General features: G+C 40.0%; 1 protein-coding gene across 1 annotated transcript in view; it reads right to left on the bottom strand.

The window, feature by feature from the left end:
* ARHGAP21 (Rho GTPase activating protein 21) overlaps positions 1–14,953 on the bottom strand; it is a 137,430-nt gene that overhangs the window by 24,803 nt on the left and 97,674 nt on the right. Inside the window, 1 exon segment of the mRNA XM_059183908.1 lies at positions 12,273–14,169. Coding sequence (XP_059039891.1) covers positions 12,273–14,169 — 1,897 coding nt within the window.

The following is a 14,953-nucleotide window of genomic DNA, read 5'->3' as shown; positions in this document are numbered from 1 at the left end:
CTATGAAAGCAGAATGGTAATCATGTACCCCCTTAAAAGAATTGCTCTCCTAATTTTAAATGTCTTCATTTCAGGAAGCTAAGCAAGGTGACCTGGCTGAGGCTTACCTTTCAGAGTATCAAGTCCTAAAACCTTCCTGTGCACAAAACACATGAGTGTATCCTCAATTTTTATGGAAAAATGAGAAAGGACAGTTTATGGCTTCCAGAAAAAGTTACACATTATCAAGACCGCTGCTATAGATAAAATGTTTGTGTTCCCCCCAAAACTCATCTTGAAACCGAATCCCTAATGTGATGGAATCTGAAGGTGGGGTTTTGGGGACTGATAAGGTCAGGACAGTGGCACTCTCATGAATGGTATTAGGGAGCCCTTCAAAAAGTAGCCCGAGAGAGAGAGAGATCCCTTGACCCCCTTCCTCCATATGAGGACACAACTTCTATGAACCAAGAATCGGTATCTCATCAGACACCAAGTCTACTGGCCTCTGGAACTGGGGGAAATAAATGGCTCTTGTTTAAGCTGCCCGGTCTGTGGTATTCAGAGGCCCGAATGGACTGAGATAGCCACAGGTTGAATGTTTGGCACTTTTGTGCTAATCAGGAATAGCTGCCCTCTTCCCAAGCAAATGTCGGCCCTCACCCAGAGGAGAAATCCCCACATGCCCCCTTGAGCAGACACCCTGGTGCCCCTGTAGAAATATAGATGCTTTAGATGTTATGAATTTCAAGCTTCTCAAAAGCCTGTCACTATCTGTCAGGAACAGAAATGCTATATGCCCGGACACATTAATAGCAACAGCTAACATATGCACAGAGCTTGGTAGGTATTGGCACCATTCTAAATATTTTAAATATATTTTTCATTTAATTCTTATGAAACCCTATGAAGTAAGTACTATTTTACGACGAAGAAGCCAAAACAGACAGGTTAAGTAACTCGTGTAAAGTTACTGATCCACAGGGACGGAATGTGGACCCAGAGAGTCTGATGCCAGAATTTTTAATCCAGAAGTGTAAACTATATTTGTTTTCCAAACTGGTGAGTAATAGCTCTGTTCGAAATTTTTACTCTTATACAAACATCAATGGTTTAAATTCCAACATTCTAGGCCAGGAGAGTGTAATTTAATAGAATGCTGGAACTCTATTCCCTAAAATCAAATGCCTTAAGTCTTAGAAAATCATAACAACAGCTTTTATAAAGAATATACTATAATGATGATACAGACTTTGATTTCTTGGTTTAAATAATCAAACTATTTTAATTTTGTCCAAATCCTAAGAATGCTCTATCATTTTAATGGGTAGCATTTTCATCAAGATAACTAATAATGATATAAACTCTAACATTTACAGCTAAAATCTACAAATTCTGACTATCTTGAGCTTAATTTACGTTTTTATGTTTTTACAAAGCCTTTATATTTTAGCACCAGAAAACATTTTTAAAAATTCTCTATGAATCAAGTTTACTAATTTCTCTATGAATCAAGTACATGACAACTAAATATCATGTTAGTGAGCATGAAATTATTCTTTTTTTCAAGAGAAGAGAACTAATTTTAAATAAACTGAATAAGGATAAAAATTTAATTTTACTAAAGATTATAATATTCTTGGGGCACCTGGGTGGCTCAGTGGGTTAAGCTTCTGCCTTCCGCTCAGGTCATGATCCCAGGGTCCTGGGATCAAGACCCACATGGGGCTCTCTGCTCAGCAGGGAGCCTGCTTCCTGCGCCCCCACACCCTCTGCCTGCTTCTCTGCCTACTTGTGATATCTCTCTGTGACAAATGAATAAATAAAATCTTAAAAAAAAAAAGATTATATTCTTTCAAACTTTATTATGATGTAAATTACCACAAATTAATCAACCTTTTCAAATAATACATCAAGTAAGTTGGGTCCTCTGGGGTCTGCTTGGGACACCAATCTGTTATGGATTCAGATGCACGGTTATGAATGGGAAAATCTGTATTCTTTAGAAATTACGTGGCATATATAGTACCGAGAGCATTAACAGCAGGAGAGAAAACATTCTCAACAGTGGTGGGCAATACGTATGTCCAAGAGTGCCTAGGAAATGCTGTGGGGAAAATCTTTCAAGACAATTTTAGGCCTTGCAAAGTAATTTAAAACATTTCTGAAATTCATAATGTTCATGGATTAAGTATTAAACTAAATTTCAAAAGGCAATTTTTGTTGTGACTCTGGACTTCCTAGAGGTATGCATTTAATCTCTTTTGACTTGCTATATCTTGGAGGAAGTTTCTGTATCACACTGGGTTGGAATAATCTCCGCTTTAAGCAGATGTGTACAAAAAGAGCTGGGACAGACACCACCTGCTCCAGGGAGCAAGGGTGAATGGAGAGGCCTGGGCGGGAGCCTAGCACCCTGTGCTCACACACTTCAGTCCTTTTGCTCTCTTTAGAATATATATATGTATTACTGCATTAAAGAGAGACGAGGAAAAGCTAGCTGTACTTCTAAAATACAAAGAATTATATTACCTCATATTTATGAATTATACTTTAATAAATCCAATTCTTCATTTGCTGTAAAAATGTGAGAACTTTCCACTGTTTTATTTTTATTTTTAAGATTTTATTTATTTATTTATTTGACAGAGAGAGAGAGAGATAGATCACAATTAGGCAGACAGATGGGGGTTGGCGGGGAGAAGTCTCCCCGCTGAGCAGGGAGCCCGATGCAGGGCTCGATCCCTGAGCCAATGGCAGAGGCTTAACCCACTTAGCCATCCAGGCACCCTCCATTATTTTAAAAATACTATTGCTGTTGTGATGATTAATTGGAATTTTAAAGATTTTATTTATTTATTTGTAAGAGAGAGAGAGTGAGAGCGAGCACAGGCAGACAGAGTGGAAGGCAGAGTCAGATGGAGAAGCAGGCTCCCTGCGGAGCAAGGAGCCCGATGTGGGACTCGATCCCAGGACACTGGGATCATGACCTGAGCCGAAGGCAGCTGCTTAACCAACTGAGCCACCCAGGCGTCCCGATTAATTGGAATTTTAAAGCCCTAATTTTAACCTATGCTTTCATGATCACCAATGCGTAGACTACGTGCAAACAAGAATGATTCAGGCTTATCTCATTTTCCACTGTAAGAAAATGTGCACTATTAAGTTGTCCAAAGAGAAAACCAGGGGGACGTCAGATTTTCGACAAATTTCTATATTTTTAATCATCAAACTTAAATATTCTGTCAGATAAAAACAACTGATCATCTCTGAGGCATGTCACACACTACATTAAGATGTTAAGTAATGGACACAGAACACAGTTATGAACTATCAATGCTGTAGACTTGCTATTATCAAGGGCATAATCCCTCCTGAACTACGTAATCCAAGGACTGACTGAACATCTGAGGCCTTAATTTCCCTTATTCACTAAGAGCCCCATAGCTCTTCACAATAAAGAAAAGGTGGAGAGGACACTGAAATTGTTATATATTCAAATTCAAAGTGATCACTCTTCCTTCATCTGTAAAAAAGTCAGACCTAAATGCCCCAAATCTTTATTTCATTTTTGGAAAATACTGTCTTCCAAAAATAGATAATGAATGAATTCTCACAGAAAATATATACTCCATGTTTCAATTTGGATTTTTTCCAAAGGGAGACTACTACAAATTATGATGTTTAAGCTGATGATTCATATCTGAATAAAAAAAAATTTCACTGTTATCTCTTTCAATTAAAATTCCAGAAGAACATCTATAAGATTTCACAAATCAAGAAAAATGTAGGGGCACCTGGGTGACGTAGTCAGTTAAGCATCCGACTCTTGGTTTTGGCTCGGGTAATGATCTCAGGGTCCTGGGATCGAGCCCTTCATTGGACTCTGCTCAGTGGGGAGTCTGCTTGGAATTTTCTCTCCTTTGTCCTCTATCCCCTGCCCCCACTCTCTCTCTTTCTCTCAAATAAATAAATAAATACATCTTAAAAAAAAAAAAGAAAAATATAGACAGGTACAGAATCAGTTAAGCATACTGTAAAACTTTATGGGTAACTCTCAGAATTGCTTTTCAAACAACAAAGAAAAAAAATGGAAGCCCTAATACACATTGAGAGCTCGTATGAAATAGGAACAACTAAAACCGTAACAGAAGAGCAGAGCACATGAAAAGACAAATCATGGAAGAAATGTAAAAGCCTAATAAAAATGTGAAAGAAAACCTGACTACTAATGAAATAACAAAATAAAACCAAGTAAAATTGGACAGCTGTTTTTCATCTCATAACCTGGCAGATACTTTCATCTCATGATGTTCCTATCCTGGTTGTTCCTCTCCATCTTCTGCAAGATGACTGCAGAGAACGGATGCTGCTAGCTGCCCATCTCTGTCTTTGGGGTTCAGCAAGGCTACCAGAGTGCTCGCCTTTCTGTGGATGTGCCAGGCTTGACTCCGCAGGAGGCCCTTGCTCACTGAGTCCACAGTGATGGGCCAAGGGCGAAGAAGCTGATCCAGTCAGGACCAGTCATAGTCTCTCCATTGGATTTGATATATGGATACTGAAAAAAGTACAGTCTTTTTCTTCCCTTCCTTGGGGAACAAGACCTATAAAAATCAGTAAACTTAGCTGCCAGAGGCCATCTTTTCTACCATGTGGAGAAAAACTATCTGAGAATGAAGAAATCAAAACTGAGAAAAAGATACCCAATCTTGATGCCAAATCACTTGAGTTTTCAGATCCAGTCATGCACAGAACTAGGTCTACCCCAAAACTTTTTCACTGTGAGCCGACATTCCTTTTTGGCATGAGCTAATATGAAAAAAACTATCATTTGTCATCAAGAGAATTCCAACCAACACAAACACAGAACACAGAGTGTTTCCAGTTCCCCTTCACAAACAAGCATGACTCCTCATGAGACATACTGTCCAGAGCTGCGCGTTAGAACAGAGCACAACGGGCCTCTTCTAAAACGAGCTGGGTTACGGGGAATTTTTCTCACCATTCAAATAAGTATGCAAAGAAAACATGACATCAACGTAGTTTGTATTTTAAAAATTATAGTTGAGGATCATTTTATAAAACTCAAGTGAAATTACTGGAATTTGGGGCGTAGCCTATGGCTAAACAGTCCATTCCTGGAAGTACCTTTGCTCTTTATTTCGCCTCTGCTAGGAAGAGGTGACTCTACCCCTCCCCGAATTGCACTATCATTTAAGGAATGTTAACATCATAATATTCAAACACGATTCGGAATAAACTGTATGTTGCAAGGGGAGGAGTATAAGTTGGAAGAAATGGTGACTAATGTAAAAATGTATATGGAGGGGCGCCTGGGTGGCTCAGTCAGGTGAGTGTTCGACTCTTGATCTCAGCACAAGTCTTGATCTCAGGGTCGTGAGTTCAAACCCCGCATTGGGCATATTTCCAAAACAGCATGAGTGTGCTTATATAATTTTTACTAAAAGTATGGATTGAACAAACTGCTTCTGTTCCAAATCCACAAAAAGGGACACTGACTACAAATGACCTAGAAAGTCAATCTATCCCTCAAGCAAAATATGTATTTAAAAACCTTTGAGATTTTTTTCCTTGTCCTTAAGGAAAAGGAGAATAAAATAATGCAAATGGATTCTTTTTCTTACAAAGAAATTCAAATGGGAAAACTGTCTTTTCTTTTTACTGGCCTTCTGAGATATTTACACTCAGTGTAAATCAAAGGGGACGGACAGCAGTTACATCAGGCTGAATTCTCCTTCCAGTGGGGAAGCACGAGCTCTTTCTTATGGACTAACAAGTAACAACTCATTACCCTTTGTTGATACATTTAATCTAATGTAACCACAATGAAATAAAGTCATTCTAAAAAATTGAACTCCCTAGGAAAATTTATACTTTACCCTATTAATAGCAATACCAGTTACTCAACATCGGGTGGAAAAGTTTTGGGTTTGATAAAGATGACGTGCTCAAGAAACTCCACACACCTTAAATTTAAGAGGTCTGGTTAGAAAGAATGCTTAAAAAATAAGCCAGTAATATATTAACATGAGGTTCTCATCTCTGATCATCAAGTGACAGATCTCTACTTACTGAAACTCTTTGTTAGTCACAAACAGAGCTCTGGAAACAGTAGGTCCTATTAAATTTTATATCAACTGGTAAAGGGTCCCATCACCTGGTCCAAATATTCCCATTTTTGAATAATAATTCAACTCATTATCATAATAGGATTTATCATGACCAAACTTCTTTGCTAATCAGCTCAATAACATGCATTTAGGTAAACAGCTGGCTTTGTGAAAGTCATTTTGAGATTTGGTTATTTTCACACCAAAAATCCAATGCTCCATCTTCCCAGGAGAGAGATGATTTTTTTTAAAAGATCAAGAAGGGAGGAGAATTTCGATGCTTTATGCATGTTTGCCGTTACCAGTTGGCAGCTGGTGCTGAGGGAAAAGGAGTGGAGCCGTAAATGGAAGACAAACTGTCGTGACAGTAGGGACGGGGAAGGGGGGGGATGAAGTGAGCGAGGGGCTGTGCGTGGCCACGTGGCCAGTGCTGGGGCTGGTTGGCCAGCAGACAGGACAGCATGAACATGTTTGCGCAGCAAGTGATCCACATTTAAAGAGGGCAAGTGGGAGCCCACTTTCAGATATACCACAGATAACCGTTCCATTTATTTTGCTGAATTCTTGCTGTCCCAGAGATGAGATGGGTTAACTCAAGGTTTTAAGATTCTATGTGTGTTTGGGGGGGGGTGCTGGGGCGGGGGCACGTGGGTATGAAAATCGGCCCAGCTCGCTAGCTGACAAATGCTGGAAGTATTCATTTCAAGAGATCTGACAGTTACTTTAAAAACAGTCAATAAACACGAGGCACCAATTTTTCTTTCAAATGAGTAATCTTCACACAGAAAAGAAGCAAGCTATGAGGAACAGGGAAGACTGGGCAGGGGGTCCTGTCTTGTTTGACTGTGTGAAAGCCACTCAGTTTCCCTGGATATTGAGTTCGTTACCTATAAAGTCCCCAAACTGGACGAGGAATATCAGGAGGGTCAATTCTGGTCAAGAGGTCTAGAGTAATAGATCCACTAAGGGTGTAAAATGATCATTTGTGTAGTAATTTAAAATACCTGCAGGTTTTTCTAAACCAGGGATCTGTCAGGGGGCTTTAGAAGGTTTGGACTTTTTTTTTTTTTTTAAACTGCCAGATGTAGCTGAGAGTGTAGTTACTAATAGCGCGGTTTTCAACATGAAAGAACTAGCTGAAAATCGAGAAAGTCTAACTTGGGGGAATTAATTCTATAGTTTTCATAGAGCTAAGTTAAAACTTTTTTTCCCCTAAATAATTCAGTATATTATTCTACAAGGTGTGCTGCCGATAAATTTGAAATAGTTCGGGATAAAAGCTAATGCTACTACCAAAGGAAGGTAAATGGGCATCTAAAATTATTCCATGGGGAAGAGCTTTGTTAACAAACTCGGAACACACTCATTTATTTACTAAAAAGAGGCAAGTTCAATTTTACGAAGTCTGAGTTAAGAATGGTGAATACTGAATGTAGAATTAGTTTCTGGGTTTAACTTTAAAAGAGTGAAAGCCAGGCGGTGGCTGGGTGGCTCAGTGGGTTAAAGCCTCTGCCTCCGGCTCAGGTCATAATCCCAGGGGGATTGATCCCCACACTGGGCTCTCTGCTCAGCAGGGAGTCTGCTCCCTCACCCCTCACCCCCGGCCTGCTTCTCTGCCTACTCCTGATTTCTGTCTCTCAAATAAATAAATAAAATCTTTCAAAAAAATAAAAGAGTGAAAGCCAGGATTTAAATTGTAGCACATTTTTAGGGCATTGTCCAAAGAATAGGAGATTCCGAGCTAGCAGAGAATCAACTCTGCCAGTTACCTGCTGAGAAACCCTGAGCAAACAACTTAACTTTATAAAGTGGGTCCTTTATGGATAAGCATCTAACTCCTGACCTACACTCTGTACCGGGCTGTTAAAAGGATGGGTACATGAAATACTTGTTAGGTTATAAAGTACTACAGAAGTTTGGGGATTTTGTTGTTGTTGTTATATTTAAAAATGAACTCCACCCCATTACTCAATAGAACTAAAAATTTAAAAAAGTTTAAGTGCCAATGGAGTCACATCTTGTGGGAATGCTGGTGGATGAAAAAGATTGTAAGGTGATGAGTATAATTTTTGTCTTTATAGATCAGATGCTTTGTAGAAAGACTCAATAAGTATTAGTATCAAAGAATGGCTGGGCACTTGGTGCACCGCCCGTAATATCACCACTAGCATTAGGAGACTAGAGCTCCCAGAGGGAGAAGCTGGGTGTAAGGGGACACTCACCCACTCCCACTGCTGCTGGGTAAATTTCAATCCTGTAATCTAGGTATATATCTCACAAGCTTTAAACCTGCTAAGTTGGTTTAAAAAGGTAGGACCAGTAAGGCTGTACAAATCTAATTCAATTTTACATAGGCTAACGCTAAGTACATGCATATGGGCCAACTTTGAGATGAGAACAGAGTATTAAAGATACAGCAAGAAATTTAAAAAAATTTTTTAAAAGTAAAAAAACAAAAAAAATAGCAAGAAAAAGGGAGGAAAATGAATTTGAAATGAAAGCTGAGTGTGGGTAATACAGCTATAGTTTCTCTATATTAATAATTATAAGAGTAGTATAAAGAAATGGAGGAAGTTCAGATTGTAGAATACATCTTAAATCCTCCTAGTAAATGTCAAATTAGTTATGAACTCATTACTCATTTTGTTTTGTGTTTACTCATAAAAGAAGTAAAAATTTATTTTCAGTACTTACTATGAAGCTTTATAAATCGCCTGTGGGGGGTAAAGAAAATACTGCCAATGACTGATATTCCTAGTTTAAAAACAAATAAAATGGTTTATTTTCATTTCTCTAAATCTTTGTGAACCAAAAGAAATATTAGACATTAAATGTGTAACAAAATGTTGGAAAATTTTCTTTCTGTAAGACATACCATGTGCTCTCTATTATAAATGACTAAACAAATGAATTGGCTCCATTCTCTGGTATTTTGGGAATAAAGCCAAGGCACTTAATTCTTTTTTTTTTTTTTCTTGCATTAATCTAAAATGTTTTCTTTCTTTTTCTTTAATTTTTTTTTTTTTTTTTTTTTTTTTTAGAATTTTATTTATTTACTTGTCAGAGAAAGAAAGACAGTGCAAGTGAGCACAGGCAGACAGAGCAGCAAGCAGAGGCAGAGGGAGAAGCAGGCTTCCTGCCAAGCTGGGATAGGACCCTGATGTGGGACTCGATCCCAGGACACTGGGATCATGACCTGAGCCGAAGGCAGCTGCTTAACCAACTGAGCCACCCAGGTGTCCCTAGAATGTGTTCAAATGATAAAAAATAATTATTAAAATCACAGAATATAAGATTCTAGAATGTGATAATACAAAGGCAAACCTACTTTCTTTCCTTTTAATTAAAGGTTCCATGAGATAGCATAAAGTATATTCTCTGAAGTGTGTTTTATGATATATGTTAAACAGAGATCCTCTAAATAAAAGGATTCATGGTCAAATACTTCTATGAAAAATAGTGTTAGAAAATATACCTAGGGGGCTCTGGGTGGCTCAGCCAGTTAAGCGTCTGCCTTCGGCTCAGGTCATGATCCCAGGGTCCTGGGATGGAGCCCTGCTTCAGGATCCCTGCTCAGCGGGGAGCCTGCTTCTCCCTCTGCCTTTCCCTCATCCCTGCCTCTCTGCCTATTTGTGCTCTCTATCTGTCAAGTAAATAAATAAAATCTTAAAAAAAAAAAAGAGAAAATACACCTGGGAAATACAAAGTAGCATATTTATGATTCTAAGAGTCCCATAGCAAAGACAAACAAAACCTGTTTAGCTATTTAAATCCAGCATTTCTCAATTTATTTGATCACTAATTTTTTTTCCTCCTTAATCAAATGGAATTCATGTTCCTAGAAAATATATCGGCAAACGTTGCAAACAGTCTCTTTTACTCCATTTCAATGTTGATGTTTTATCCCAGTTTTATATATATATATATATATAAAATTACAGATCTATATCCCACTTATATATATAATAAAATTTCACATTTTATATGTTATAGTATATATTCACGTATATAATTTAAAAAATAGATTGGAAAGAGAAACACCTATGGGTCAGATAACAGTTTAAAGCTCAATAATAAAAGGATTTCAATAGTGATTAAAATATAGAACTTATGCTTAATGAAATCTAAACGTTCTTTTATTGACTAAAAGTTTCTTTTATTTTATGGAACTTATACTTAATGAAATCTAAAAGTTCTTTTATTTTCTTCTTAAAAAAAGCATAAAACAATCATTAGTGCCCAGTTAATTCTATAAAATATCTAGATGATGTGTAAGGTTCCATTTTTGGCAAAGTTCTATTTTCTGAGGTTAGATTTAAGGGTATGGATATAAATAGGACTACAATTTAGGCTGAGATTCCCCACAACTGTTTACAACTTGCATATATCTTATTTATAAATAATAGAAGTTCCACAGAACTTTCTCAAAAGCGGACTTTGATAGTGTTGCCTGACAGTCCAATAAGCTCAGTGTATTTAGAAAATTTCTCTTTGAGCAACCTGAAATGTTGCTCAAAGAGAAGCACACTATACTGTAAGATTATGGAGAACTCCTCGTGAACTCATAGGGTAATAGGGGGAGGACGAGTACCGCCTTGGTCTCAAAAGGCCCTGCGTCCCACAACTCCAGGGGGCGCTCTTCACAATGCATCTATGTACATGGCGCCCTCTGGAGCTGTGCTCTGTGGGGAGCCTGAATCAGCCAGCCAAGTGTCAGTCTCTACTGCTTATTAATTGTGACACTTTAGGGAAGTCATTTAACCTCTCTACAGCTTAAACGAAAGGCAATATTAAGGACACATACGATAAGCCTGTTAGCGGATTACGCGTTGGAGCTGCACAGTAACTACCCTGAGAACTCTTCTTTTGATTTTGCTATATACTTAACCATCATCTCAAAAATTACCACTGCCCATCATTTCATCATTTCAGCTGGAATTTACTGAGTGAGTGCTACATGCAGCCAGTGCTCTGGGTACTGAGGCTACAAAAGCGGACAAAAGATCTAAGAGCCTGGCTCTAAGGCAGCTTATATTCTAGCTCTGCAGGTAAACATGAAACAAAAAATACATCCAGCGGAAATAAGTGATCCGAAGATAAATAAAGTGGCAGACGGGGACAGAGGATGTCAGGTGCTGTGTATGTGTGTGTGTGGGGGGGTACCTACTGTAGACAGGCTGGTGAGGAACAGCCGCTTTGATAAGGTCACACTTGAGCTCAGATCCCAATGCAGAGAGGGAGAGAGTCTTGGGACTCTCGACGAAATGTGTCCCGAGGCTGGGAAGTGGCAGTGCCAGGGCCTCGAGGCATGCCTGGCGTGGTCCCACAAGTGCAAGGAGGCTGGGGCAGCCGAAGACGGGAGATGGGCTCGCAGAGGTGGAGTGGTGGTGGGGGGCACATACCACAGAGGGCCCTGCAGGCCACAGTGGGATTTGGAATTGTACCCTGGGTGATGGGGAAAGTAAACAGAGGGTCTGGTCAGAGCAGTGGCATGATCTGATTTTTCCGTTTTTAAAACACCACACTGGCTGCATTGTGGAGAGTACACCTGGGGTGTGTGGGAGCAGCCGCAAACCTAGGGGGACATACTAGCTCTTCTACACTGGGACACATGCTTGTAATTCGAGTTATTTTTTCCAATTCTAACCCAAGATTCACTCCAAAACAAAGTACCTTGACAATGAAGAGGGCTATTCATTCAGCCCAAAGAAATAGGAAATAAGAAAGTCAAAAGCACGGTTTAAATAAAAACTGATTACTAATTATTAAAACCGTTCAACTTGGCTTTTGATTCAGAAGGATCATCAACTAGGTACCATTTGGTTTGCTGGGTCCCTTGGCCCAGACAGTGGAAGTCTGTTTCATTTAAAAAAAAAAAAAAAAAAAAAAAAAGAAAGAAAGAAAGAAAGAAAGAATGGAAGGAAGGAAAGAAAGTAAAGTATTGAGTAGATAATGTTAAAATAAAAAAGGAAAACTGCCACTTGACATCATTTTTGAGGGTAAAAACTTATGGCTCTAGCTTTAGCACGGTTCAGGAAACTCAGGACAAATGTTTTAAAAATCAGCGTAAAATTTTTGTGTCTGTTGCACTAGAAAGACCACCTTTCTGGAAAGATGTGTAACGTATCTGACACAGTAGCCACGGACTACCTATGAGCTCACCTATGAACGGGATGGATGCCAAGGAATCCCCCGGTGGGCTGGTGCTCGAGGCCTTTCTCTCCTCCATCCGCTTTATATGGACCTCACGGCGCGCGTCGTTGGGCAGCCAGCAGGTGGTGTCCGACCCTGTGTCCTGGTCATTCACCGCCAGGATGTAAGACTGATGCCTTAAAGGCTGTGGCGTCTGGCGACCGGATGGAGGTTTCTCTCTGAGGACGACAGTTTCTCTACTATCTAAAGTATCTGACTCCTGAATGTCAGCCTCTCGGAGATTTAAGTCCTGACTTCTCTGAGTGACAGATAATTCTAAATCCAAAGCGCCCGAGTTCTCAGTGGTCTGAGGGGCAGGCGCGACGGCAGCTCCAGATAGAGAGGGGGGTTTCCCGGGCTCCACCTGGTGATCGGGGGCACTTTCGGTTCTCAGCCACGTCTGCTGATTCAACAGACTGTTTTGATGCAAGTGATTTACTGGTCTTTGGTCTTTGACAGAAACAAATGAGTTCTGGTTAAATGATGGTTTTGTGACATGCGTAGAAGGCGCTTTCAGAGAATTACTTCGGACTTTCACAAGAGGTGACCTGTCTTGCGAAACGCCTCGAGGCAGTGACATTCCACAAGTGGTTGGAAAGTTTCTGTTGGACTGCAGTGGTTTTAGATCTGGTGGCACTTTTTTAAACTGAGACACAGATCCCACTCCCCTGCCGGGCATTCGCCTGTTATCGGAATTCACAACGCTTGCAGCCACGGTAAAATTCGAACCTCGAAAAGGCTTGTGAATTTCTTGCTGCCTGGGTCTTTCATAAATCCCTCGTCTATCATCTTGTTCAGTAAATCCACTCCACTTGTAGGTCTGCTTTCGTTCTCCATTTGAATCGGGCATTTGACTCTCCGAATTGACATTTTCTAAGGTTTCACCCTGTCCCTCGATATAATCCCAGGAACGAGTTCTGTGATTGCTAAAACTAACAGATGGAGAGGTCAGGGCTCCTTGAGATGCACTTCGTGGACAATACGTCACTAACATAGAGTCCTCCAGCCTCTCCTGGGACACACTGCGCTGCCGGATCTGAACAGACTGGGGCCCTCGATCGTGGGAGGTGCTTCGACGCCGTACCTGCAAAGCAGTGCGGTTCGGTACCACCTGGTTATAATCTGTTGTGCTCTGAGATGCCGCTCTTAAACTGTCTAGTCTTTCTTGAATTGTCCGACAACCTATGTGCGATCGTCTGTTATCAATATACTCTTTGTAGGTTTTATAGTTTTTCCAGTCTATGTGCTGATGGGAATTCGGAGAATAGTGATTAACAGACACGGAAGGCGAATCCACAGCCTGAGGTCTACTGCTGGAGATTCCCTCCGAATGTCCACTGTAATTGCCAGATTTAAGTAAAATTCCCGAAGGTTCCAATGATCTGGAGCCTGCAGTCTGATGCAGGAGATGGGTGGTGGGAACCGATGACGATGGGGAAGTGGTTCTGGACACTGTTTTCAACGAGGTCTGCTCGTTCATGCCATACCTCACCTCTTCGGTTCTATGTGCAGGAACTGTATGGTTGTTTCTATTAGTTAACAAATCTACAACCTTCTCAGAAGGTACAATAACAGTCCTGACACTTTCATTGCAAACACACACTGCTGTGTTCGACTTTGCGACATCTGTGGGAGACGGAGGCACTTGTATTTCCATTCTGTAGGCCCTGCTGGGTTGTGTCAGGACTGGGGTACTGGTTTGCTGTTTGCTCGATGATGGATCTGGAGGAGATACTTCCACTGGCTGTGCCATGGCTGAGGGGGCAGATGGTAGCCAGGGGTAGCAAATCGGTGGAGGTTCGGGGATATTGCGGGCATTGCCACTGTAGGCTTCATTGCCTTTCAGGTAGGCATCTTGAGAATACGCCTACGTGCAAAGGAGAAAAAAGTGTCATTTCGGATTCACAAGAAGAACAACAATTTCCATTCTTGCAATGGACCGTTTTGGTTTACGGTGCCGTACCTTATTCCTAAGTGGCATTCGCTAAAGCAAGCATGCAAACACAACATAAGGATGCGCCACACATTCAGAAAAGGGCTAGCGTTTCAGAAATCAAACCGGAGAATTTGCAACGATATTAATTACAACTGCCTGTTTTCTCAAAAGACGGAGACATACCAGTTTTTCCCCCCCAGCCAATTAGAGAGAGCTTTGGCTTCTAAAATCTTCCCCACTCAAATTTTATGATCTCCCAGCATTTGACAGGTTAAATAGCTGCCTGATAAATCTCAGCAAAAGAACATTTTGATCTTTTGCCAGAGTGAGGGTGAAGGTATTAAAAACGTTAACCAAATATATTTTTACTGTAAGCACAAGTTAAATGTGACATACTGAGCAGTGGCTTGTCAATGAATGATTACCGAGTCCTTAAAAATAAGCCATTTTGATAAATTAAGTCCTAGGCCATATTTGAATATTTAAAATATTCAAATATTTCAAAAATTTGAATATTTAAAATAAGAGAAAACATGCATGTTTAAATCGAGCACGAAAAGTAAAGGCATGAAATTATGAAAAAACGTAATTCATCTTTCTGTATATAATTTTTATTTTTTATTTTAAGCTAATGCAAAATTATAGTGCACACATTTATTTGGTCTCTTTTACTTACTGGGAGGAGGCATTTCTCTATTACTAACAGGCAGGCATG

Source organism: Mustela lutreola, chromosome 8 (genome assembly GCF_030435805.1).
Source record: "Mustela lutreola isolate mMusLut2 chromosome 8, mMusLut2.pri, whole genome shotgun sequence".
Classification (NCBI taxonomy): Eukaryota; Metazoa; Chordata; class Mammalia; order Carnivora; family Mustelidae; genus Mustela; species Mustela lutreola.
Note: the sequence above shows the minus strand (reverse complement) of the source record. Positions and strands in the feature narration are given on the sequence as shown.